We start from the raw sequence: 24,143 nt of genomic DNA, 5'->3' as shown, positions 1-24,143 counted from the left end.
CTTCTCTCTTTGATTAGTTTCCACCCATTGCTTCTTGTCCTGCCCTCAGCTACTTTGGAGAATAGCTTGACTCCACGTTTTTGGGGCAGCCCCTGAGATATTGGAACACTGCTATCATGTCTCCTCTAGTCCTTCTTTTCATCAAACTAGACATACCCAGTTCCTTGAGGAGGAAGGAGAACATTTTTTGCTTTTCATCCAGCAATATGTAAGAAGCTTCATCGGTTCTGGCAGGATGATGGAGCGAAGGAGGGATTAGTTCTGATTACTTCATAGCCTGCACAGAACCGATAGAAGTTTTTCGGATGAAAAGCGAAACGTGTTTTTCTTCTTTCTCCAAGAAAAAAAACCCTGTCCATTTGCCTTTTGGAAAAAGGACCTAGAAGACAACTATGACCTGGATGATCTGAAAATCTCCACAGACACTCAACCTGCCTTGTTTTCCACTTCCCACTCATCCTGATGATAGCTATGAATCTTTCTGTGGGGACAAGGAGGATGAACTTCTGATTGTATTTGGGGGTTTATATTGAAGCCCTAAAGCCATGAGGTAGAACTCTTCTTTTCACCTTTGGGAGATATTTTTGTTTTATCCTACATCCCTGAGATACATCTATGGATCAGAGCAGTGGTAGGTTTCAAAATTTTTTACTATCGGTTCTGTGGGTGTGGCTTGGTGGGTGTGTCTTGGCAGGCGTGGAGGGGAAGGATACTGCAAAATCTCCATTCCCACCCCAATCCAGGGGAAGCTTTGCTTTAATGAAGGCATGAGCAAAACGTCTCTGGTGTCCCTTTACAAAACCCCATATTTTATCATTTCTAAGGATGGAATCCCATTGGCTGTGGATTGTTCCTTGATCAAAATGCCTAGTGAGTGCACAGACAGTACTAGGCCACAGTTGCTTTTATTGTACAGAGATAATCATATATGAAAAGGTAGGCCAGATACTTAAATAAATGCAATAATACCTCTATCCTTGAGAATCCTCTCTTTTCTTTTGCAAAACATTTGCAAAACAGAAAGACTGAATATGTTTTTCTGAATAAGTTTTTTTCCTGAAGAAGAAGAACTAGATGAACCTACAAAATGTCCTTCACATGTCAGAATTTCAAAAGTGATTCAAAATGTAGTTGAGATGCTCATCCACCCCCAATATGACGCATTGTATCACTAAGTGTGGGCAAACGCAGGTATCATAATGGTGAAAAATTATGGAACAGAAAAACAACACAATTTCTGTAGCGTCTTCCCCCAGTTCCAAGGCATAAATAAGTTCTAAGCTTTCAATGAGAAATTCAAAAGACATTTTCAAGTATTTTGAAAAGAAGGTACAAGTACTGAAGTCTCTTTCATGGGGTAGGGTGGGGCAATTTATTTTCAGAAATTTCAAGGCAAATTCCAGCATTGGATTAATTTCTGTACTGACAATGGTCTTTTCTTTGCAGTATATTCTCTCACACAGGGAAATATTTAAATCTTAATGGATTTAACCAATGTCACATTGTGAGTTATATTTTCCTAAAAAGCAAAGCAAAACAAAACAAAACAAAACATCCCTTTAAATAACAATGCAGCTTCTATTTTCAGTTTTCAGAGAATGGATTTACATTTTTCTTTCTTTCGTTAATTTGTAGAGGTTTACATGGTTGGTATCTGTTTCTGTTCTAGATACTCTTCTGATTTATGTCTCCTAAAGTAGCATTTTCAAAAAGACCAGCGTAATTGACTAGTGACAATGTGGTAAGTAATCTTCTTCTGTGTTTGAATTAGATTACCCATCAGAATTTGGGCATTCCCACCACCAGCCAACATATAGAAGAGGGTAGATGAGAAGAAGCAATGTTAAGCTTGAGAAGAGGGCATGGAATGGGTGGAAGGAGAGTTGGACAAGTGAAGAAGCCAGCAATTGGTTCAAGATCAAATAATACATAATTATTTTTTAAAGATTTATACTTTAGTATAGAACTGAGGATCTGCTAGCCTGATCAGGAGAATTTACACCATCATCTTTTTGCAGCAGTGAGAGCACCTCTTAATATTGCCTCCAAATTGAATTAGCTAAATGAAAAAGGGAATAAATCAGAAATAACCATAGTTACTGCACTTAAAATTTAATGTAAACTGAAAATTTGGGCTTGAGTCTCGCTCAATTCGCTCAATTCCTTGTTCCTCTACCACCCATTTTGGGGAAGTCAAACCCTACTCAAAAGCAAAATGTTTACATTCTTGCTGAATTGTAAGAGTTGTTCCAGTCAAAATCTGATATAGCAACTACGTTTTGTTTCCCACAATGGATGAATAGCTGCAAAGGTGATGGAGCTAACAGAGATGGCTAAATTGACTGCTTTGATTAAAGAAAGGGAAAAAAAAAACACAATTACTTTTGTTTCTACTTGGAAACCACTTCTGGACTTCCAGAAGAAACTTCCAGGATTCTGGGGTGGGGGGGTGGGGGGTGGAGTGGGGGGAAATGAAAACTTTGATTTTGGGTTTTACTGATTAGATAGTTTTGTTGTTATAGAAATGGCTAGTTTATACTATTATGCAAAAGCAATAATAGGTTTGATGCTATTATCTTATTCTACTGTATCAAAGGGAGTTGGAACTCGGTACCTTTTCTTTCTTTTCCCCCTTTTCCTTTCCTTTTACCTTTCCTATTTTCCTATTATCTTTTTTTGTATTTTATATTATAAACTAATTTTAAAAAATCTCATGTAGCAACTAACAGAAAAGGAGATTAGAGGATCTGTATTTGTCCTTCTGTAAGCTACCAAGGCTCGCTACAACAGCAAGATGGGTGGCATAAATATAAGCTTAATAAAGAATAAATGAATCTCTAGACATCAGAATGAGCATGTGTAGAACTCATCTTCTCCTTTATTGTGAGATAAAAATATTATATATCAAGCAGGCTCCCCCCAGTTTAAAGGAGTGCCATAATACATATTATTTGACATCCTTTAAGACAGAATTGAGTTGGGATAGAGTACAATGCCTTAGGAGATAAGAAATGATATTTTATACAAGTGAGTGGTCTCGAATAAAGGATATTCTCAGCTCAGTCCAATTTCTCTCCCTATTCAGATGATGGGTATGATGACTCTTCTGTAGGAGTTTCGTTTTCCAACTGGTGACTAATTACATTAATTAATATTAGACTGGTGAGTAAAAACAAAGATGGGAAGGGGGCACCTAAGTCTGCAAAATTGCGTAAAGAACACCCAATGCAACGCAATATGCTTTTTCAGCAGATTCGAGTTGAGCAGTCAACTGTTACAAATTTGGAATAAAAGCATAAAGAATTTATCTTGCAATGTTGTGTATCAACAGTTTTTAATGTATTCATTCCTATCACTGGCAGCCGTTGTTGCCATTCTCAATTATAGCAGGATTCAAAATAGAACACATGGAGAAATGAACTGCATCAGATAGTTTACTCCATATATTTACAGACTGCAAATCAGGTTTTTTAAGAGGTTGAGATGTAATCAGCTCCCTTGAGGTGATTCAAACTCAGTTTAACTTAGCTGTAAATTAGCCTGCAAATGCATAAATGTATTCGGTGAGTGCATTTGTCCTTCATCTTATACCAGGGGTCCCCAAACTTTGCAGCTTTAAGACTTGTGGACTTCAACTCCCAGAATTCTCCAGCCAGCTATGCTATGCAAAGTTTGAAGACCTCTGTGTTATACGATAGAGATTTAACTTCAAAGAACCTGGGGAATTCAGATTTAGAGCAAAGGAAAGCACCTATAATTGAATAGGTATTTTCCAAGGGTACTTTGTTGGGTATAGCTACATACCAAATTGACAATTTTATTTTTTAAAAAGCCCTTATTCATACTCCTAAAAAACTCGCGTGATTCTGAATTATTCTTCAGTATCGAATCCCAGTTACGTATAGCTTAGATTCATGATTCATAAGGCTGAAACTTAAATGGTCGCATCCTGGTTTGCTAGATTATAGTAATCGTGACCTGCTATTTCCAAATTCTTTTTTTATTTTTTTTTCTTAAAACGATCCAAAAGAGCAGCAGGAAAACTGCAAAAGAGGGCAGGGTTAATTACAGTGAAGAAGAGATAGGTTAGAAAGTTCAACGTTTTTACTTCTTTCACATGGAAGTTGGATTTTTTTAAATACTGAATTTGCATAATTTCAACTTTAGGTTGGTAGTTTCAGTTTATCAGTGTTGTCATTTTAATTCATGAGACGGGTTAAGAAGGGATTCTCGCCTTGTAAAGCCAACATAGATGTTCTGAGATTTATTGAAATTGGTATGTATAATTAAATATTAAGTGGTTTACCAAGATGTGTTCTATCCTAAGAAGTTGTGTGATTTTCTTTTTGGTTTCCATCCACCTCCATCTGCTTTTTTCATTCATTTCTTCTAAGAGATTCACTTTTACTTTTTAGCCTAAGGCAGTGCTTCTCAGACCTGGATAAATTACCCCAAATTGGGTAAAAGAGTTTTTTTGAGTATCAATGCATGTCATCCAAATCCAATTACAATGGGTATGTTTAAATAAAAGTATTTTCTGATGTATGTAATGGATCATGAAGTAAAAGTTTTGGGAAGCCCTAGCCTAAGCCCTAGTCTATCTTAGTCTGCCAGTAGTATATATCTACCAGTTCACAAATGTGAGTGCACGCATGCACAGAGCTTCCGTGATGATGTCTGGGTGGGTGGGCGGAGCCATCTGCCGCTACTGCTACCAGTTCTCCCGAACTGGTAGCAGCAGGTAGAACTGGTAGAAACCCACCACTGATACATGCCCTTCCTTCAGCAACTCTGCCTTCTTCTCTCAGCTATGTTTTCCTTTCATTATGCCACATAAAATTATACACTGAAATTCTCAGCCTATCATCGCCAATTGAAGTTATTTCCTTCCTTCCAAATCTATTTCTTGCAGGGGTCCTTGGTGCTTGCTGAGCTAGGCAATTTTCTTGCAGACATTTTATTACCCAATTAGGTAATGTCATCAGTGCTAGAACGGAATGGGGTTTGCTCACTCCCCATTCCCTTCTAGTATTAATGATGTTACCTTGTTGGGTAATGAAACATCTTCAGGAAAACAACCAAGCTCAGAGAGCAGCAAAGACCCCTAGTTCAATCCTGAGTTACATATATCATCTTTTACTGGTAAGATGCATTGTTTGTCAATATCATATTACCATTACTTCTAACTGTTGAAGAAGTTAGAACAGTGGTGGGTTGCTCCCGTTTCGGTCCAGTTCTTGCAAACCGGTAGTAATGGCAGCGGGAGGCTCCGCCCACCTGCCTGGACATCAACATGAACGATCTGAACATGTGCAGAAGCTTCTGAGCATGTGCACGCTCCCATTGCAAACTGGTAGCGGAGGTAAGTGGAACCCATCCCTGAGTTAGAACCATCACAAATATTCCATCCTAATGCAGCTCACCAAGTATGTCCTTGGACAGAGTCTTTTTAGCAGTTTAACAGACAAAACACCACAATTTATTGTAGGTTTCTAATCAGAAAGTATGATCAGGGAGGGGGATTGGAATGGGATTGGCTGCTTGCCCTAATAGGGCAGCAATCAATCACTGATTCTTCTCACTTACAGTATTTCTTCCCATGCTAAAGATAATTCTTTGAAAAATCCTCATTTTGGGGTAACTAGGAAGCTCAAGCACTTCCTCGATCATTCAGAGTGAAATGAAAGATCAACCAATGATGATTTCTCCCAGATAGCACTTAGCAATAGCACTTAGACTTATATATCGCTTCATAGTGCTTTACAGCCCTCTCTAAGCGGTTTACAGAGTCAGCATATTGCTCCCAGCAATCTGGGTCCTCATTTTACCCACCTCAGAAGGACGGAAGGCTGAGTCAACCTTGAGCCTGGTGAGATCCGAAGTACCAAATTGAAGGCATCTGGCAGGCAGCAGAAGTAGCCTTCTAACCACCGCGCCACTATGGCTCAGATAAGGCATGTTAAATAGGAAATTTTAAAAAAAGAATTATGCTAGATTGTCCCAAAGTCATTTTTTCAAAAGGCAACTGGACTTTCTTGATTGTTTTCCTTGAAAATATTTTGTTTTTCATCCAAGAAGCTTCTTCAGTTCTGAAAGAAAAGTGTGGTGGCTCACCTGATTAGAACACGGAGTTGACAATCTCCAAGCCTGTGTTTGAGACCCAAGTGCTGCTGTGTGCTGGGGTGAGCTCTCCTCATTCGCTCCAACTCCTGCTAGCCTAGCAGTATGAAAGCATGCCAACGCGAGTAGATAAATAGGTACCACTTCCATAGGCACATTAAAAGGAACATGAAAGGAGCTCCCAACGTGGCATTCCCTGGGCAATGGTGATGTCATCGGCTAATCCTTTCAACCCTGCAGCACCTTGGTATTTCTGACATGAATGTGAGTGCAGAAGAAGAGTTCTGAAGAAGCTTCTTGGATGAGAAGCAAAAGGCTTTCAAGGAAAAACCCCAAGAAAGTGTAGTTGCTTTTTGAAAAGAATCTTTGGGACAACCATGACCTGAATGATTGAGAATTTCCATAGACAATTGTGCTAAATGTTAAGTTCTGATTGAAGGAGGTTTCTTGCTTTATCTTTCTTACTTTCTAAATACATGCAAGATCATTGGCAGGGGTATTTGCATTGTTGTTGTTGTTTTTTGTAGGAAATAACAGTATTTGTACCTATCTAGCCTAATGTTAGGAAGAATGTAAAATAATAGTAAGGTTTCATTCCCTGCCTCCGTCACCTCAAAAAGTATACTATCGGAAGGAAGGAAGGAAGGAAGGAAGGAAGGAAGGAAGGAAGGAAGGAAGGAAGGAAGGAAGGAAGGAAGGAAGGAAGGAAAGATATCACAGGGATAAAAAAAAGGGGGCCCATCATTATATAATTCAGATCAAATGTGGAAGCCATGTTTCACTACTCTTATTATTCAGTGTAGTAGTTGTTTGTTTGTTTTAACTGCCTGGAAATTCAGAGTCTATTATCAGGCAAGCTGTTTTGGTAAATGGTGATTTTAATGCCAAACCCCACAAGGCATAAAATTAGTTGGATTAACAATTTAAGTGACATGCTGTCAGTTGCTGTTTATTTAAATTAAAATGTCACTGCTCAAAAGTAAATCAGGTACATAGAAAGCTGTGGATTGCTGTCACCCGTGGATTATAAAATTATTTGTCCTGTGTCACTTTCTAGGAGATAAGGGTGTATTATATCATTCAACACACTCCAGCATTATGGGTCTTCCTGAATGATGGTCACTATAGACATTTGGTGAGTGTTTGCAGGGCCATCTGATCAAACAACTCATCTGGAAAGGACAATTTTCTCTATCACTTATGTTGAACATGAACTTCTATCATTCCAAGGCAGTGGCAGTCTTAAAGTGATGGGATTAGGAATCTAACACACCAGAGAATTCCAAGATGGGAAAAGGGTTATAGAGTTTATTTATTAGATTTATATTCTGGCTTTCCTCTAGGACAGTGGTGGCTAATCTTTTCTGGACCGAGTGCCCAAAACAAGCAAGCACATTTGCGTGCGGGCCCGTACCCCCAAAATGCAATGTGAGTGCATGCATGTGCCCCACCCCATGCCCACGTGCCCCCCTGCATGCCCTCCCTGCATATGCAGCACAGGCCCGACGACAAGCTGGCCTGAGGGAGGCGCGCATGCATGGGCGGCGGAGACGAACTGGGGCGATGGCTCACGCCTACAGAGGGGGCACTGCGTGCCACCTGTGGCACACTTGCTATAGGTTTGCCATCATGGCTCTAGGATCTTTAGATGGCTTATAGAGTAATCACTTCCCCAAGCTTTTCACAAGTCCTCTGTGGGATAGGGTAGGGAACTAAAGTCACCCTGCTCAGCTTTCCTGATTGAAGGATGAACCTTGGATTTCTCAAGTCCAAGATCCTCAGGTCCATACCTTTTAACCATACACTCTTCCACATTGGCCCAAAGGTGCTTTTTCAAAACTGGACTTTCCTTGTTTTTCCTTGAAGAAGTTTCGCTTCTCAACCAAGAAACTTCTACAGTTCAGAAGTTATGTCAGAACTGAAGAAGCTTGAGAAGTGAAACATCTTCAAGGAAAAACAAAGAAAGTCCAGTTGCCTTTTGAAAAAAGCAACTTTTCAGCAACCATGGCCTGGATGACTGAGAATCCCCATAGGTATTTCACATTGGCTCTCTATACCGTTGAGTGACACAAATGGTCAAGTCTTGCTGTTACTAAATAGAGGATAATTTTGAATGGAATACGGCCAGTTTCACATCACACCAGTTCAACAGACAGGCAATCAAGAGATGAGAGATAGAGAGAGAGGGAGGGAGGGAGGGAGGGAGGGAGGGAGGGAGGGGGAGAGAGAGAGAGAGAGAGAGAGAGAGAGAGAGAGAGAGAGAGAGAGAGAGAGAGAGAGAGAGAGAGGGTGGAGAACCAAGGCATATTTACTTTTCCAGTTTTTCCATTTTCGCATAAATAGGCTTCATTCCCGGATACAAGTTCTGGAGCGTTGTCATTTACATCAAGAACTTTGATAGCAACAGGTACTCGAGATATTTGACTAGGATTTCCTAAGAGAAGAAAAACACAGCAGAGGGGAGGACAAAAAGAAAAAAGAAAAGAGAAAGGTAAGCACACTTCATACCATCTACCCAAGGTAGATATACTTTTTTTTTTTTTTTTTGGTGCTGAAAGCTCAATGAACCTTTTCTAGTTCTAATAATTGGGCTGATTGATTCCAAATTGGAGGGAGAAGGAAATGACGATAAAGAAAAGGCTAGCATTTAACAAAGAGAGAGAAAGAGAGAGAGCAAATAAATCACTACTGAAAACAGCTTTTGCTGGAGATTAGGTTGATGAAGATCCTGGATTAAATTGGTAGATGACTTCTTCCTGATGAAGTTTGCGTTGTTTTATTGATAAAGGGCATTGTGCATGGAGGAAGAGAGGCTGTAAGCAACCAAGATTTATTTTCATTCTTATCTTTCTCGTTTTACTCTAGAAACCAACCCGACTGCACGTCTATTATTTCAATTTAGTGAAAAGGAAAGGGGAAAAGGAAAGGTGGGAGGGAGGGAGAAGAGGGTAGAGAGAGGGAGAGAGAGAGAAAGGGAGAGGGGGAGAGGGGGAGAGAGAAAGGGAGAGAGAGGGGAGAGAGAGAAAGGGAGAGAGAGAGAGAGAGAGAAAGGGAGAGAGAGAGAGAAGGGTTAAAAAAATCCATCAGAAGGGTTCTAAAACATGGATAGTATAAATAATAGAAGTCGAGGGGAATCATTAAAAAGAAAAGGACAAAGAATATCTCCTACTTATTCAAGGTAGTCAGAATATTCTCGGGTTGATTTATTTGATACAGAAGTAGGCTTTTGAACTCATGAAAATTATGCAAAGAAGGGGCAAAAGTCTGGCTCACATTTATAACTACAATTTATCATACTTTTCTTAATTCATTTCCTGGTTCCTATGTGTATTCACTTACATATATCTCCTGTTTTGTTTCATACAGTTAAGTTTCAAAACAGAGACCACCTAATCAGTTTGTTTTAGTTTATTATTGTTGTTTATAAATAACATTTGGGGTCATTTGAAAAATCAGGCTTTGAAGGTGACATTTTGCTGAAGATAAAATAGAGTGATATACATTTGCTCCACATATTTGGGTGCAAGTTAAGGCTGTGTTGTGCAATTCCATAAGAATAAACCAGCCAGCCTTTGTCAGTATGTCAACCAGGGGTGAAATCCAGCAGGTTCTGACAGGTTCTGGAGAACCAGTAGAGGAAATTTTGAGTAGTTCGGAGAACCGGCAAATGCCACCTCTGGCTGGCCTCAGAGTGGGGAGGGAATGGAGATTTTGCAATATCCTTCCCCCAGGAGTGGGATGGATATGGGGATTTTGCAGTATCCTTCCCCCAGGAGTGGGGAGGGAATGGAGATTTTGCAGTATCCTTCCCCTGCCACGCCCACCAAGCCACACCACGCCCACCAAGCCACACCCACAGAACTGGTAGTAAAAAAAATTGAATTTCACCACTGATGTCAATTGCTTACTAGCTGCCAGAAACTATATAAAGAACAACAGTGAGAATCACTTTGTCATTCACCGATATATGGTCTACATCGAACACGAAAAAAATAATGTAAATTTTTATCAGGGTGAGATTCGGTTACATGCAAGCTGAACATTCAGAACATCACAAATATGCTCAAACACACACACACACACAGAGCATTGAATTTTCAGTGCCAAGTGTCAGATTTAAGCACTCAAGATTTCCTTTTATCTAAATTAACAGAACAATGGCAGTTCAAATTTTAGAGAGGTTATACTGAAATGCAATTAATTAGATAAGCTTCTGAAGAAATTATTTATGCCTCTTGTGGCTGGTCCCAAATGTTTGTCTTTCATCTGAACCACAAACATGAAACCTACAGTTATTTTTCTTAGAAACTGGAAAATGATTCATTAAACAATCTATATAATTTGCTAAACTCACCAGAGAAAAACTTATTGAGTGCAGAAATTGTCAAGATGGACACACCAAGATGATTGCTTAAGAAACAGCTGAAAATTGATTTTTTTTAATTTGTTTGTTCCTTTTGCTCATGAAAATTTGAGTCATTGCTGCCTGATATGTTACCTAGCATGGGAGGATCTAAGTCTAAGTTTTGTTCATGAAATACAATTATTATTTTTTAATTTCAGAGTGGAAGATCATCAGAAACACTACACTGACTGTCCTCCCATGATGAGAAGTTGTAAGATGCTACCTAGAACTAGTCCTTTCAATGCTAGCCTTCTGATTTGTTAATGTCACCCCTGATTTATATTCAGAGTTGAGCTGATTGTCTTTTTGGTGTTAGTTAAATTTATTTTATTTTTCTCGGACAGTTTAATCAATGCATGAACTAATTTTAAGCATGCATACTGCTTAGAAACTTCTCAACTACTCTAGGTCTTGCTTGCAAAGGTTGTGCCATGTATTTTAATTAGGATATTTAATTGTGCATTTGTATCAGGAACTTTTTAATATATATTTATATATGGTTTAGTACGTCATGAGCTACTCCTGGAAAAAAAAAAATGAAAACCTGGTTTTGAAGGAAGGAATACAGTTTTTAAACATCAACAAATAAGAATGTAAATGAAGAAAACGTCCATGATGGATTAGTCCTATCTAAACCTCGTTAATGCCAAGCTGTCTTCTCATGTCACATGTGTTAGAATTTTGTATTGTACAGCATCTGAACAAACGTGATATAGTGAGTGGTACTGTGAGGTGAATATTTAGATCCTCAATAATCGAAGAATGGAGCTAGCCCATCATGTTAGCACTTAGATAAAATAATTGGACTGATAAGTAAGAATGAAAAGGAGAGTGCTGCATGGGGTAATAACTTGGATGATAGCAGAGAGGTTTTCATCTACACACTCCCAGATAAACAAGGTGGCACACAGAGCCATATCGGTGGGCATGTGCGAGCATTGCCCCAGCTCAGTTCCAGCTAATTTTTGGGCATTCCAGGCCCTCTGGAAATTGGGAAACAGGCTCCAGAGGGCCTCTGGGGTGGGGGGTGGGGAAAACCCATTTTTCACTCTCCCCAGGCTCCAGAAGCTTTCTAGGAGCCTGGGGAGGGTGAAAATGGCCTCCACCCCCGGAGGTCCTCCGGAGGCCAGAAATGGCCTGTTTCCTTACTTCCAGTCCCACCAGCAAACGGGCCCTTTCCAGCCTCTGGAGGACCTCCGGGGGGATGGGGTGGGGAAGGCTGTTTTTGCCCTCCCCAGGCTCCAAGAAAGCCTCTGGGCCAATCCAAGAAAGCCTACTGGGCCCACTGTGCCATTGCATGCCAAAAGCGGGGGGAGCACAGGGGGGTCGTGCGTGCATGCACAGGGGGGGTGGGGCACATTTAATTATGGGTGTGGGCATGCGTGCATGTGACATTCCCCCATGCTTTTGGCACACGATTAGAAAAAGGTTAGCCATCACTGACCTATAGGGTCCTTCAGGAGAACAACAAACTTTTTATACCATTCCTGATCTGTATCCTCATCATGCTACCTAGCTGCATTGGCATTATGTAAATCAGCCTCTACAGCCGATGGACAAGCAGCAAAAATTCAATAGGTCACCCTCAGCCTTGTGCAATACCACCTCCTTTGGCAGTGCCCAGCAGCAATAGAACCTACGGTATACTATATAATTAAACTGACAGCTACAACACGATATTTAATACAAAATCCTGGATTGCTCTTACAGCAAGAACTCCTTTTAAGAAGAGATTGGACAACCATGTGTCTGAAAGGGTATAGGATTTTCTGCTTGAGCAGGGGGTTGAACGAGAGGGCCTTCAACTCTGTTACCGTATTTTTCGGAGTATAAGACGCACCGGAGTATAAGACGCACCTAACTTTTTTGGTGAAGAAAAGAAGAAAAAGAAATCTGCCTCTGCCTCTCAGCAATTTTGGATGGCCGAGGCTACATTTGGTGTATAAGACGCACCTAAATTTTCACCCCTTTTTTTGGGGGGGGAAGGTGAGTCTTATACTCCAAAAAATATGGTATTTTGTTAAGCAGTCTAAGCCATTGTTATCATTGCAACCCAGGTAGCAGCATACAGTATATAACTAGGAGGTTTTGTGCAACAGCATGGAAGTTTCATCAAACCCTGGTGGGCCAATTTTCTTCAATGTATTCTATGTTATTACAATTCACTTACGTGTTAGTTATTATTACTTTGTTGTAATTTATCACATTTAATAGAATTTTAGTATTTACATCATACTGGTACTTTAATGCAGGCTGCCTCCTAGACCCTCTAGATATCAATTAGGTTGTTTTACACACATATTTTAACTCTGCCTTAAACTTTATTTGATCATCCATTAATATAGAACTACAAATTTTTAAGAAGAGGTTGGATAACCATTTGTTTGAAGTGGTGCAGGGTTTCCTGCCTGGGCAGGGGGTTGGACTAGAAGACCTCCAAGGTCCCTTCCACCTCTGTTATTCCTTTCTATTCTATAGTACATTCATTCATTTGTTTGTTTGTTCATTCATTAATTTACAGAATACTCTGCTTGTACTGGACTATGGCTGCAATAAACTGAATAAGCTATTGCTGAGCACATTGTAAGCCGCCCTGAGTCTTCGGAGAAGGGCGGCATATAAATCAAATTAAAAATCACCGCCCTGAGTCCTATTCTGGAGAAGGGCGGTATAGAAATTTAAATAATAAATAAATAAATAAATAAATAAATAATAAATAAGCCCAGATGGTACTTAGATCCATGTCCAGATTGGAATGGCAGATTGCCCTATCTCTTCACCCTCAACTCCACAGTCCATTCTGGACTCTCCACTATACAAGAAGGATGCCACTGTATGGAACGCTTACACTTTCAGTCTCCACATTCCACCCCTGCACTTACATAGGATATCACCAGCTTCCATCTCATCCCTTCCAGCAATTTTCATTCCATACTCCTGGGAACTGATTCCATATTTCTCTCTGTGATCAGAGACCCCAGTCACTCGTGGTTGTATTTCTGGCTCCCAAGAGTGGGCCATCCCTTGGGCCTATTTCATTTGGGCCCATCCTTGACAAGCAACTTTCTTTCCATTGATTTATACAAGCCTGAAGAGGATACTCTTACCCCCTTTTACATTGCCTGGAGAACAGTGAGGATTAGTTTTTGTTATTGTTCTGTTCTGGAACTTCAAAAGCAAATGCTACTATTTACTTACTTACTTACTTACTTATTTATTGAATTTATATTGCCGCCTATTTGCCCATGGCAACTCAAGGCATCTTACAGAATATAAAACCACATTTAAAACAATAAAAACTAACACAAAGAATCAAATGAATTAATATAGTACAAAATAACAAAATCACCCCCACCTCCCGCCCCCTGACAGCAGATCACACGAGCCATTTAATGGGCTCCATCCCGCTCTGGGTTCCCCAGGCCCACTGGCAGAACCAGGTCTTCAGTGCCTTCTGGAAGCATATTAGAGTGGGGGGCCATTCTAATCTCTGGGGGAATGATGTTCCAGAGAGAGGGAGCCACCACGGAGAAGGCCCTTCTTCTGGGTCCCGCCAGGTGTATCTCCCTCAGGGATGGGATCTGCAACATTCCCTGCCGCCCCGCTCTGATGGGTGACTGGCAAGAGACGGTCCCTCAGATAATCTGGTCCCAAGCCATGAAGGGCTTTAAAGGTGACAACCAGCACCTTGAATTGAACCCAGAAGCAAATTGGCAACCAATGCAGCTCCCACAGGAGAGGTGATACATGTGCACACCGAAGTCTGCACAAAACCATGCGGGCCGCTGCATTTTACACCAACCAGAGCTTCCGGATGCTGTTCAAGGGCAGCCCCATGTAGGGCGTGTTGCAATAATCAAGACAGAAAGTGACTAGGGCATGTGGCTGTGAGTAGGGACTGTTTCTATACCACATTAAATCAATCAAGGCAAGAGGATATGGGCAAGACTTGATTTTATTAAACTCAAAGTGCTGAAAACAAACAAAATTTAATTATGTTTATTTATTTGGCTTCATATCATAATTCTCCCCAACCCAAAGTTTGCAGAGCTTTCACATTTATATTCATGTGGCTCACATTGATTAAGATTGCATCTAGTTGTATAACGTATCAAGATAACCTGTTTCCCAACCATTTGTTTTTACTCTGTATTGTTTTAGTCTTTTTCATCTCCTTCCTCCTGCTTCTCTCAATTGTTGTCTTTGATATCTGATATAACATTGCACAATGTAGAGGGAAGAAGACAGGGAAAGCTTACACACTCCCAGTTTTGAATAGCTTGGTGTTAAGAGAAATACATTCTGAGAACCAGTCTGGTGTAGTGGTTAATGCACCAGGCTAGAAATGGGAGTCTATGAGATCTAGTCAACTGGGTGGCACTGGGCCAGTCACTTTCTCTGAGCTGTAGAAGAAAGTAATGGCAAGGCACTCTGAAGAACTTGCTAAGAAAACTGCATAGACTTGTTCAGACAGTTACCAGGAGTCAACACCACCTCCTGTCAACACTGCTACACACACACACACAGAGAGAGAGAGTGAGTGAATGTGTGTGTGTGTGTGTGTGTGTGAGAGAGAGAGAGAGAAATATGAGCAATTAATGAAAGCAGCTGTTCACCACCATCTCCACCACCATTGAAACTACATCCAACATCACACACACCTATGAAAGTGCTTGTATTGCAATTACACAATGCTGCTTTTGCCCTTTGAATAGAAGTTGCAGTCTTGACACCTGTTGTGGCCCACCAGTGCCCAGTGCTGCAGATCTGGCAGCAGATTCAGACAGTGAGGAGGTTGGGGAGGAACATGGGCCAGTCCTGGAGTCTGGGGAAGGCTGTGATGAGGTCTCTGCATCGGAGGCAGAGAGGGGGCCAGGGCCGCATGCCAGTTATCAGCTGCCTTTGGAGTTAGACATCAGTGAGGCAGACGAACAGCTGGAGCCTGTTCCCAGTGTGCGCAAGCACAGAGTTGCCAGATGAAGGAAACAGCTAAAGGACAAGGGTCGACTTGGGAGTAAGGCCACAGGTGGATGATGAATGGCCCCCTCCCAGAAGGAATAAAAGAGGAGCGAAAGGGGAGTGGAGTTTGCAGGAGACAATTAGTTCATTCCTGCATTCTTGCCAAGTATTGCGGCATCTGAAAGGTATCGGCCTGGCCACTCTCCAAACCTGATAAAGTCGGTAATTGTGAACTATCTTGAAAGACCGTGGGAGAGGAAAGACTTTGCTGGGGAGGAATTCACTGAAAATTAAATAAAAGGGGTTTATCGGGATGAGGACTTGGCTTTATGCTGCTGGGGAAGCCTAGGTCAGAATAACATGTCTGAACTGGAACTGTATGTCCTTGAACGGATGGTGGGGTTAAGACTGCTTGGCAATGTATCTTATATGGTATTTTAAGCACTATCCTTGTTTGCCTGTTCATTTCCACTCTCATTTTAAGGTAAAACAAGAGAAACAGACAATGGCAAACAGCTTCTGGAGTATTGTCACAAGTGGTCTAGGTTACTATTTTTGATTGTTTCAGAAGATACCTTTCTTTATAGTATGTGGTTGCGGCAGAGTTTACTAACAATGATAAACTGTCTTTAGGGACAACATTATTGTCTTTAAAAAAAAACATAAAAATAGATAAATCATATGTGCCTTAGGAAAAGCACTCTGCATTCAGAATTTCCTATGTTTATTTGCTTCTTCGGTGAACTTAACACCCCTATTATCCTTCTTCTCATTTATACAAGAAAACAATACAAGACTAGATATACGGACAGGGTTTATCCATCAACGTCTCTTTCTTATGCTGTTTTAATAATGCACAGAACCGCATTTGTATAGAGTGAAAAACTTGTATATTTCTACAAGTGTCTTTTGCAGGAGGGCAGCTGTGTTTTCATGCATAACTGGGCTTTGGTAATGCAAAGGGTGATTGGAAAAGGCAATGAATGCGAAGTGTTGAAAAATTACAGAGCTGAAAACTTGACTTTTGTAAAAACTAAAAAGACTGCAAATCTAAAAATACTGAAAACTAGTGTTCTAGAGATTGTGCTACTGGTTTCAGAATGCACAAAGAATGAAATAGAAGTCACAGTGAAATTGTCAAAACAGAGGAAAGGAGCAAAATCAGTTTTTCACTCCTATACATCCCGGAGTTTGATTATAACTAGCTACACATGAAATCAATCCTATGCATATTCACCCAAAACTGAATATCTAACTGCATTTGTGGTCAAATTGTAACCTATCTGAATACTGGAATTGTATTTAAATTGCACAAATACAGACCTCATTTGGGACTGGAATAAGGTGGAATTTAAAAGAATGGTTATTGCATTTCTGACATTTAACACCTACTTCATTTAATAAGCGCTCAGTGGGCACACTGCCTCCAGTGTAAATGATTTTGGATAGCTTTCAAAGGACAAGCCGCTGAAAATCTATAAACAGTGGCAGCCGAGCAATCTACAAGTCTGATTAGTGACTCTCCGAGTTTTTCTTGATTCACCTTCATGAGGTGACATATATCTGCCAAGGTCGTTTACTATGTGGGGGATCAATAGGTGATCTGGAGATACACAGCCAAAGGTGGATTTTCATTCTTCATTTCCTGAGTCACAAAGAATTTAAGATTTATGATCACATCAATGCTGAAGCGTCTTTTTTTTTAAAAAAAAATCTATCAGGTCCAGTCTGAAGTTTCCTCACCAGATATGAAGTCCAGTGCATGTAAGGCAAAGTGTCAGCATTCCAGAAAAAAAAATCCCAACTCCACGTAAAGACTCTGAAGCAAGCATTTTTCTATTTACTAGAATAGGTAAACTGGCACATCTGGGAAAACCCGAATCTGAGAGGTCCAGGTTTTCTATCAGTAAATCAAAACCCCCAAAAACATCCCTTCACTCCTCAGTCAATCACATGCTCCAATCAACCACCGTCCCGTCTCGAGACAGCATTCCAACCACTCCTTCTCCAGATGCAGGATCGGCCTGACCTTGACCGACAGGAAGAATGCTATTATGTCTAAAGACAACCCCTCTACTAAATCCCCTCCCTCCTACTTTCCCACTCAGGAGAAGGTGGCAGCATGGAAGCTTCTGGCCTAATATGGCTTCCAAAGCTGACACAAAGTAGTAATTCATATACAGCTTCCTGTTGTTGGAAAAAATATCCATCTGGTTCAGTTCCAAGTGGGGAGAAAGACAGTGGAAACATGGAGGCTGATTGGAAAGATGGTTTATTGATGGACAGGACCACATGGGTTTGAGTCTTGGGCAGCTGACCACATGGAGTGGAGAGAGAGAGAGAGGTATTTATACCCTCTCTTGGGCCTTGCCCTTGAGCTTCCTGTTCCTGTGCAAGAAATATATTTTATTGGTTGTCAGACTCCCAGGGGGCTATGCAGGGGTCATAGCTGAGGTTGTCTGAGATAAGTTTGGTTGAACCTTGCTGGGTGATGCAATGAAGGGGCTTGGTTGTGCCATGTGGTGAGCTCTGCTGTTAGATTTTTTTTTTAAATTAGATTTATATGCCGCCCTTCTCCGGAGACTCAGGGCAGCTTACAATGCGTTAAGCAATAGCCTTCATACTTTTGTATATTTTATACAAAGTCATCTTATTGCCAGCACAAACTGGGTCCTCAATTTACCTACCTTAGAAAGGATGGAAAGCTGAGTCAACCTTGAGCCTGATGAGATTCGAACTTGCAATAATTGCAGACAGCTGAATGTTAATAACAGGCTTTTTAGTCTGTTGAGCTATCCAGGCTCCTATTATGTCCTGGAGGGTCATATCTTAATCCCATCACCCTGGAGCTGAAGGTCTAATTGTCTTGTAGATAGGCTGGTCCAGTCCTGCTGGGGCTATTAACAAAGGTGAGGGCTGCTTTCCAAGAGCATCAGTGGTGATATTCAGTTGGTTCTATCCGGTTCGGGCGAATTGGTAGCAGCGGCTACAGGAGTCTCCGCCCACCTGCCCGGACATCATCACATCTCATTTTTAACGCTCTGTGCATGCGTGGAGGTGGCACACGCACTCACATTTGAGAACCGGTAGCGAAAGTAAGTGATTACCACGCCTGAAGAGCATGTTTCTCCTTTAGGGAAATACAATATTCTGCCTTTTTAATATTTCCTAGAATATTTCATTCTTCTAGGAAAAGGGTGGGTGCTAACTTTCTACACTGGAGATACATCAAATCAAAGAAGCTACTGCAAATTTTAAGTAGTTCAGTCAAGAGAAATGAGAGGTTTCTCAGTGAAGGTTAATATTCCTGCTTTTATATACATCTATCCTGCTGACTCAGATGGCGGTTACTGCATGCACAAACGCTACTAGCTGGATAAAGAATCTCGTATCTGCAAAAACAGAAGTGCTTGGATCAACTCAGATTCACATTTCTTAGATTGATTCTGACCACTGCTGAAATTCCAGGGTTTGAAGAAAACTTCTCTGCCATCCTTATCAGAAGATGCTAAGTGACTGGAACCTTTTCAGTTCTCTGGGTAGTTAATATTCCTTAAGTGATTTGCCTGTTGGCATGTGGCATAGATAGAGAGCTTTTTATCAAATGTGCATTGGTTATGATACCCAAGAGAAGTGAAGATTTATATCACAAAAATCTGGAAGGAGAAGCTCTTCCTTCTTAACAGAGTTGGAAGGGATCTTATAGGTCATCTAGTCCAACCCCCCGCTCAAATTGTATAGGAGACCCTACACAATTTCTGACAAATGTCAGTCCAATCTTTTCTTGAAAGTCTCAAGTGATGAAGCTCTCATAACTTCCGAAGGCAACTTCTGTTCCATTGGTTGATTGTTCTCACTGTCATAAAGTTCCTCTTCATTTCTAGGTTGAATATCTCCTGGGTCAGTTTCCATCCATTATTCCTTGTCTGGCCTTCAGGTGCTTTAGCTTGACCCCTTCCTCTCTGTGGCAGCCCCTCAAATATTGAACACTCCTATCATTTCTCCCCTGGTCCTTCTCTTCACTAGACTAGCCATGCCTAGTTCATGTAACTGTTATTCATGTTTTAGTCTCCAGTCCCCTAATCATCCTGGTTGCTCTTCTCTGCACTTTTTCTAGAGTCTCAACATTTATTTATAAGATGGTGACCAAAATTGGATGCAGTACTCTGGGTGTGGTCTTACTAAGGCTTTATAGAGTGGTATTAGTACCTCACTTGATCTTCATTGTATCCCTCTGTTAATGCAATTTAGGTTGCATTGACTTTTTTGGCTGCTGCTCCACACTGCTGGCTCATATTTAGCTGGTTGTCCACTAAGACTCCAAGATCCCTCTCACAGTTATTGCTATGAAGCCTGGTTTCCCACACTTTATATGTCTGCTTTTGGTTTTTCTTACCTAAGTGTAAGACTTTGCTTTTCTCTACATTGAATTTCATTTTGTTAGATAGGGCCCAGTGTTCAAGTCTGTCAAGATCCATCTGGATCTTGAGCAGGGGTGAAATGCTCCCGGTTTGGACTGGATCGCCCAATCGGGTAGCGATGGTGGGTGGTGGTTTGGAGAACCGGTAGCAAAAATCACTGCCACCCCCCCCCAAAATAATGCTTTTAAAAGTAAAAAGAAAAAGCCTCTGACAATCGCACAGCTCAGCTGGGATCGTCAGAGGCTTTTAAAAGCATTTTTTCTACAACCTCTTTGGCCAAAGAGACTGTAGAAAAAAATGCTTTTAAAAGCCTCTGATGATCCCAGCTGAGTTGCCTGATCATCAGAGGCTTTTAAAAGCTTTTTTTTTTTTGCAACCTCTTCAGCCAAAGAGGTTGTAGAAAAAATGCTTTTAAAAGTAAAAAAAAAAAAAATGTTGACCACGCCCACCCAGTCACATTACCTCTCCACCAAGCCACGCCCACAGAACTGGTAGTAACAAATTTTACATTTTACCACTGATCTTGAGCCTATGTTCTAGGGTGTTAGGTATTCCTGTCAGTTTAGTATCATCTGCAAATTTGGTAAATTCCCCTTCTATTCCCTCATCTAAGTCTTTTATGAACTTCTTAAATGAGAAGTGAAATGTTTTCAAAGAAAACACCAAGAAACTCCACTTGCCTTTTGGAAAAAGCAGCTTTCGGACAATATCCAAAAGTGAAGCATATTTTGAAATGGTTGATTAAAAATTGCATTAAGGGGGGAAAGAATAATCCAAGATGTTAAATCCAAGACAAGGGTAAAGTGTTCTGCAGACAAATTAATTGGAAAGTGAAGTACTATATCTGTTGAATGCATCCTTTATTGCCTCTTCTGCATGTTCTTTAAGAACTGCAAACCTGAACATTTTTATATCTATTGATCTCAAAAGAGAGAAAGCAGGAGAATGAGCCTAATTCTTTCAGTGAAATCAATGGCATTTAGATGGTCTCACACTTAAAGAGATCATACAATATACAGCTTTGTTTCCCTGAAACTTTTCTTTTCTAAAAAATAAAAAAATGATTGCTTAATACACCACAAAATGTCAGAAAGCATTAGAGTCATATCTCAAATATATTGGTACTACTACTTGCCCCCAAATCAGGAAAATAAACTTGACAGCAAAATGAAGCATGTATTTCTTTTTGAGCTAATGATTTCGTTTGAAGATAATAAAAAAAACAATTACTTCGATTTGAAAAATCTTTGCTTTAATCAGAAATAGCCATTGTCTGTGCCTATTACGTAAAATCACCGATGGATTTATAGCACAACCAGTTGTGTTTAGTAGATATGTGTGTATATATCTATTTCATACGTATGCTTATCCATGTCTTGACTGAATGGCTATTTAAATGTTTTATTCATCTGAATTGTGATGGAATGGATTAAATGGTAGCTTTGAATCTGGAAAGACCAACTTCAAATGTCTAACCACCTATTAAAGAAGATGATATAAATACTGCGTTTCCCCCAAAATAAGTCCGGATCTTATATTAATTTTGCTTCAAAAGACGCATTATGACTTATTTTCCGGTTAGGTCTTATTTTGGGGAAAATACAGTACTAAATGCCTCCATCTGGTTGACAATCTTAATGGGGGCTTATTTTTGGGGTAGGGCTTATATTACGAGCATCCTGAAAAAAATCATGCTAGGCTTATTTTCCAGTTGGGTCTTACTTTCAGGGAAACAGGATAGTTTTACTGGGGAAAAATGTAATAAAGATAGTAATAGAATTACAAAATCCTAATTTTTCTTCTGTTATTCCACATTGGTCTTTTATCATTAAAAAAAATATCATTTAATGATTAATTCAGTAAAAATACTCCTGTCCTCTCTCCTCTTCTCTCCCCTCCCCTCCCTTCCCTTTTTTAGAGCCTAAACTTAATTTTCAACATTATATTTGGTTTTTGAACATCACATGTAAGAAAACTTGGTAGGTCCTTCCATGGATCACAATTTACTCAATAAGTTACCAATCTGGAACATTCCAATCTTTCCAGGTGAAGATAACATTGTTGTGTAATTTGCTTAAAAACATACAGTAATTGTATAGATTACAGATGTTTTTATATGCCATTTCTAATCTTAGAGAGAAAGGCAAAAATTGGGAAAAAAAACAATTGGAAAACTAAAACCATGTCCAAATTATTCATGACATTGCAACATATATGAAATTTGCCAGAGTACTTCTGCTTTTTCATTTTGATACATTTTCACTTTTTTAATCACATATTTAAATGCGTGCTCCTTATGTGAGCATGAAGAGAGAGAGAGAGAAGAGATGGAATAAATGTGGCATATCATTTACAGTATTAATATTCTGGATAAACCATCAAGAATACCGTATTTTTCGGAGTATAAGACGCACCGAACTATAAGATGCACCTACCTTTTTTGGTGAAGAAAACAAGAAAAAGAAATCTGCCTCTGCCTCTCAGCAATTTTGCCTCGTTGCAGCAAACAGCAAACAGCCTGCTTTACTTTCGTTTTTGTTTTCAGCATAGCTTGATTAGCACAAGGAAAAAAACAATCTGCTCCAGCAATTTACCTCTTTGCAGCAAGCAGCAGAGCCCTGTGCAAAACAGCTGAAAGCAAATCAGTTGAAAGTCGAGAGGCTGATCCAATCAACTTGTGCTAATTAGCGTGTGCTGAAGTTGAAAGGAGCTGTTTTTTCCTGCTGTTTGCTTGCAAGGAGGTAACTGTTGGGAGGCAGAGGCCAAAGGGTGGAGGCCAGTGGGTGGGCGGGGCTACATTCGGTGTATAAGATGCACCTAATTTTTACCCCCTTTTAGGGAAGAAAAAGGTGCGTTTTATACTCCGAAAAATACGGTAACTTTGGCGTGCTGACCCAGATTGGAACACATTGGAACTTTCAATTTCACTTTAGACAATACTGAAAGTAAAACTAATTTCTACCTGTTGGTCACATAGAGACAGTCATATATACTTCTGGAACATTACACAGCTTCATACTTGAGAATATTATTTTTTTTTTTGGTAAAATAATCATTTAATCAGGCTAATTGCCAATATCAACATATGGACTCTTCCAATTGCTTATTTGTACCCTATGACTATCATTAAGTGTTGTACCTTATGATGTATCTTGTCTTTTTATGTACCCTGAGAGCATATACACCAAAGACAAATTCCTTGTGTGTCCAATCACACTTGGCCAATAAACGAATTCTGATTCTGATTTTAATATAGAGATATTCATGAAGGCAATATAAAGCTCAGTTCAAAGGAAATGACATCATTTTATCAGGATAATTTATCCATGTGTAAAGTAATGAATTCTTTTAAGATGTATCTTAACTCTACAATTTAAATAGCTTTTAATGTAGATATATGAACGGTCTAGGTCAAACATACATTCTGTGAGTGTAATTATCATCATTTAAATTCTGCCTGCCTGCCTCAGTATAGTTATCTGGTTGCCACTGTTATAATCTATTCATGTGATTCTGAACAATATTAAATCCCCATTTGTATCTACTGTTGTTTGCCTCAATTAATTAATCATGACTGAAGGTGAGGACACTACAGAAGTATTAATGCCAAGTTGGAAAACAATGAATGTAGAAAGGTTTTTGCTTTGCACTAATAAGATTGAAATGGCATCTATGTACTAGAAGCAGGGAAAGAAGCATTGTAATTGTGATATGGGGACAACTGCGTAGTATTGTGTAAACTTGAATAATCCAATCTTAAGTCTTAAGGAATTCCATTGTTCTCCATATATTACAGAGAGCAAGCATAGTGAAGTGGATGTTATGGAAGTTAAAAATAAATTTAAATACCCACATTTGATTTTGTTATAACCTTAAAACAGCCGTCAATAGAAATATTAATTGTGCACTTAAGGCAGAATCATAAAACCCACTAATGTGTTATTTGTCAAGCCTGAAGAAAAACATGAGAAATTAAAACTGCTAACAACTGTCAAGTTTTGGTTGTTCTGTTAGGATTTTCCACAGCAAATGCTGCAATTCAATCCAGAGAAAGAAGTGTAATAGAATTCATTAAAATAGGTGGATCTGAAACCTACTTTTAGACTTGTTTGGGGTTTTGTATGTTCATAATACAGTATGAAAGTAAATTTATAGCAAAACCCTGCTCATTGATGATCATCTGCACCTCTATAACTGTCTGGTTCGGTTCTGCAACCCAACAAGACAGACACAGACTT

The 24,143-nt window shown here is 39.8% G+C and overlaps 1 protein-coding gene across 14 annotated transcripts in view; it reads right to left on the bottom strand.

Moving 5' to 3' along the window:
• CDH8 (cadherin 8) overlaps positions 1–24,143 on the bottom strand; it is a 256,394-nt gene that overhangs the window by 28,968 nt on the left and 203,283 nt on the right. For 12 of the 14 annotated variants that reach the window (XM_087877214.1, XM_087877207.1, XM_087877210.1 and 9 more), the window contains one exon: positions 8,433–8,554. The exons of the other annotated variants lie outside the window; for them this stretch is intronic. In XM_087877214.1, the coding sequence (XP_087733340.1) occupies positions 8,433–8,554 (122 nt within the window). The remainder of the gene's footprint in view (positions 1–8,432; positions 8,555–24,143) is intronic. 14 annotated transcript variants of the gene reach the window in all.

Source organism: Pantherophis guttatus, chromosome 11 (genome assembly GCF_059756535.1).
Source record: "Pantherophis guttatus breed Tessera chromosome 11, ASM5975653v1, whole genome shotgun sequence".
Lineage (NCBI taxonomy): Eukaryota > Metazoa > Chordata > Lepidosauria > Squamata > Colubridae > Pantherophis > Pantherophis guttatus.
The sequence above is the reverse complement of the archived record's forward strand: the minus strand, read 5'-3'. Positions and strand labels throughout refer to the sequence as shown.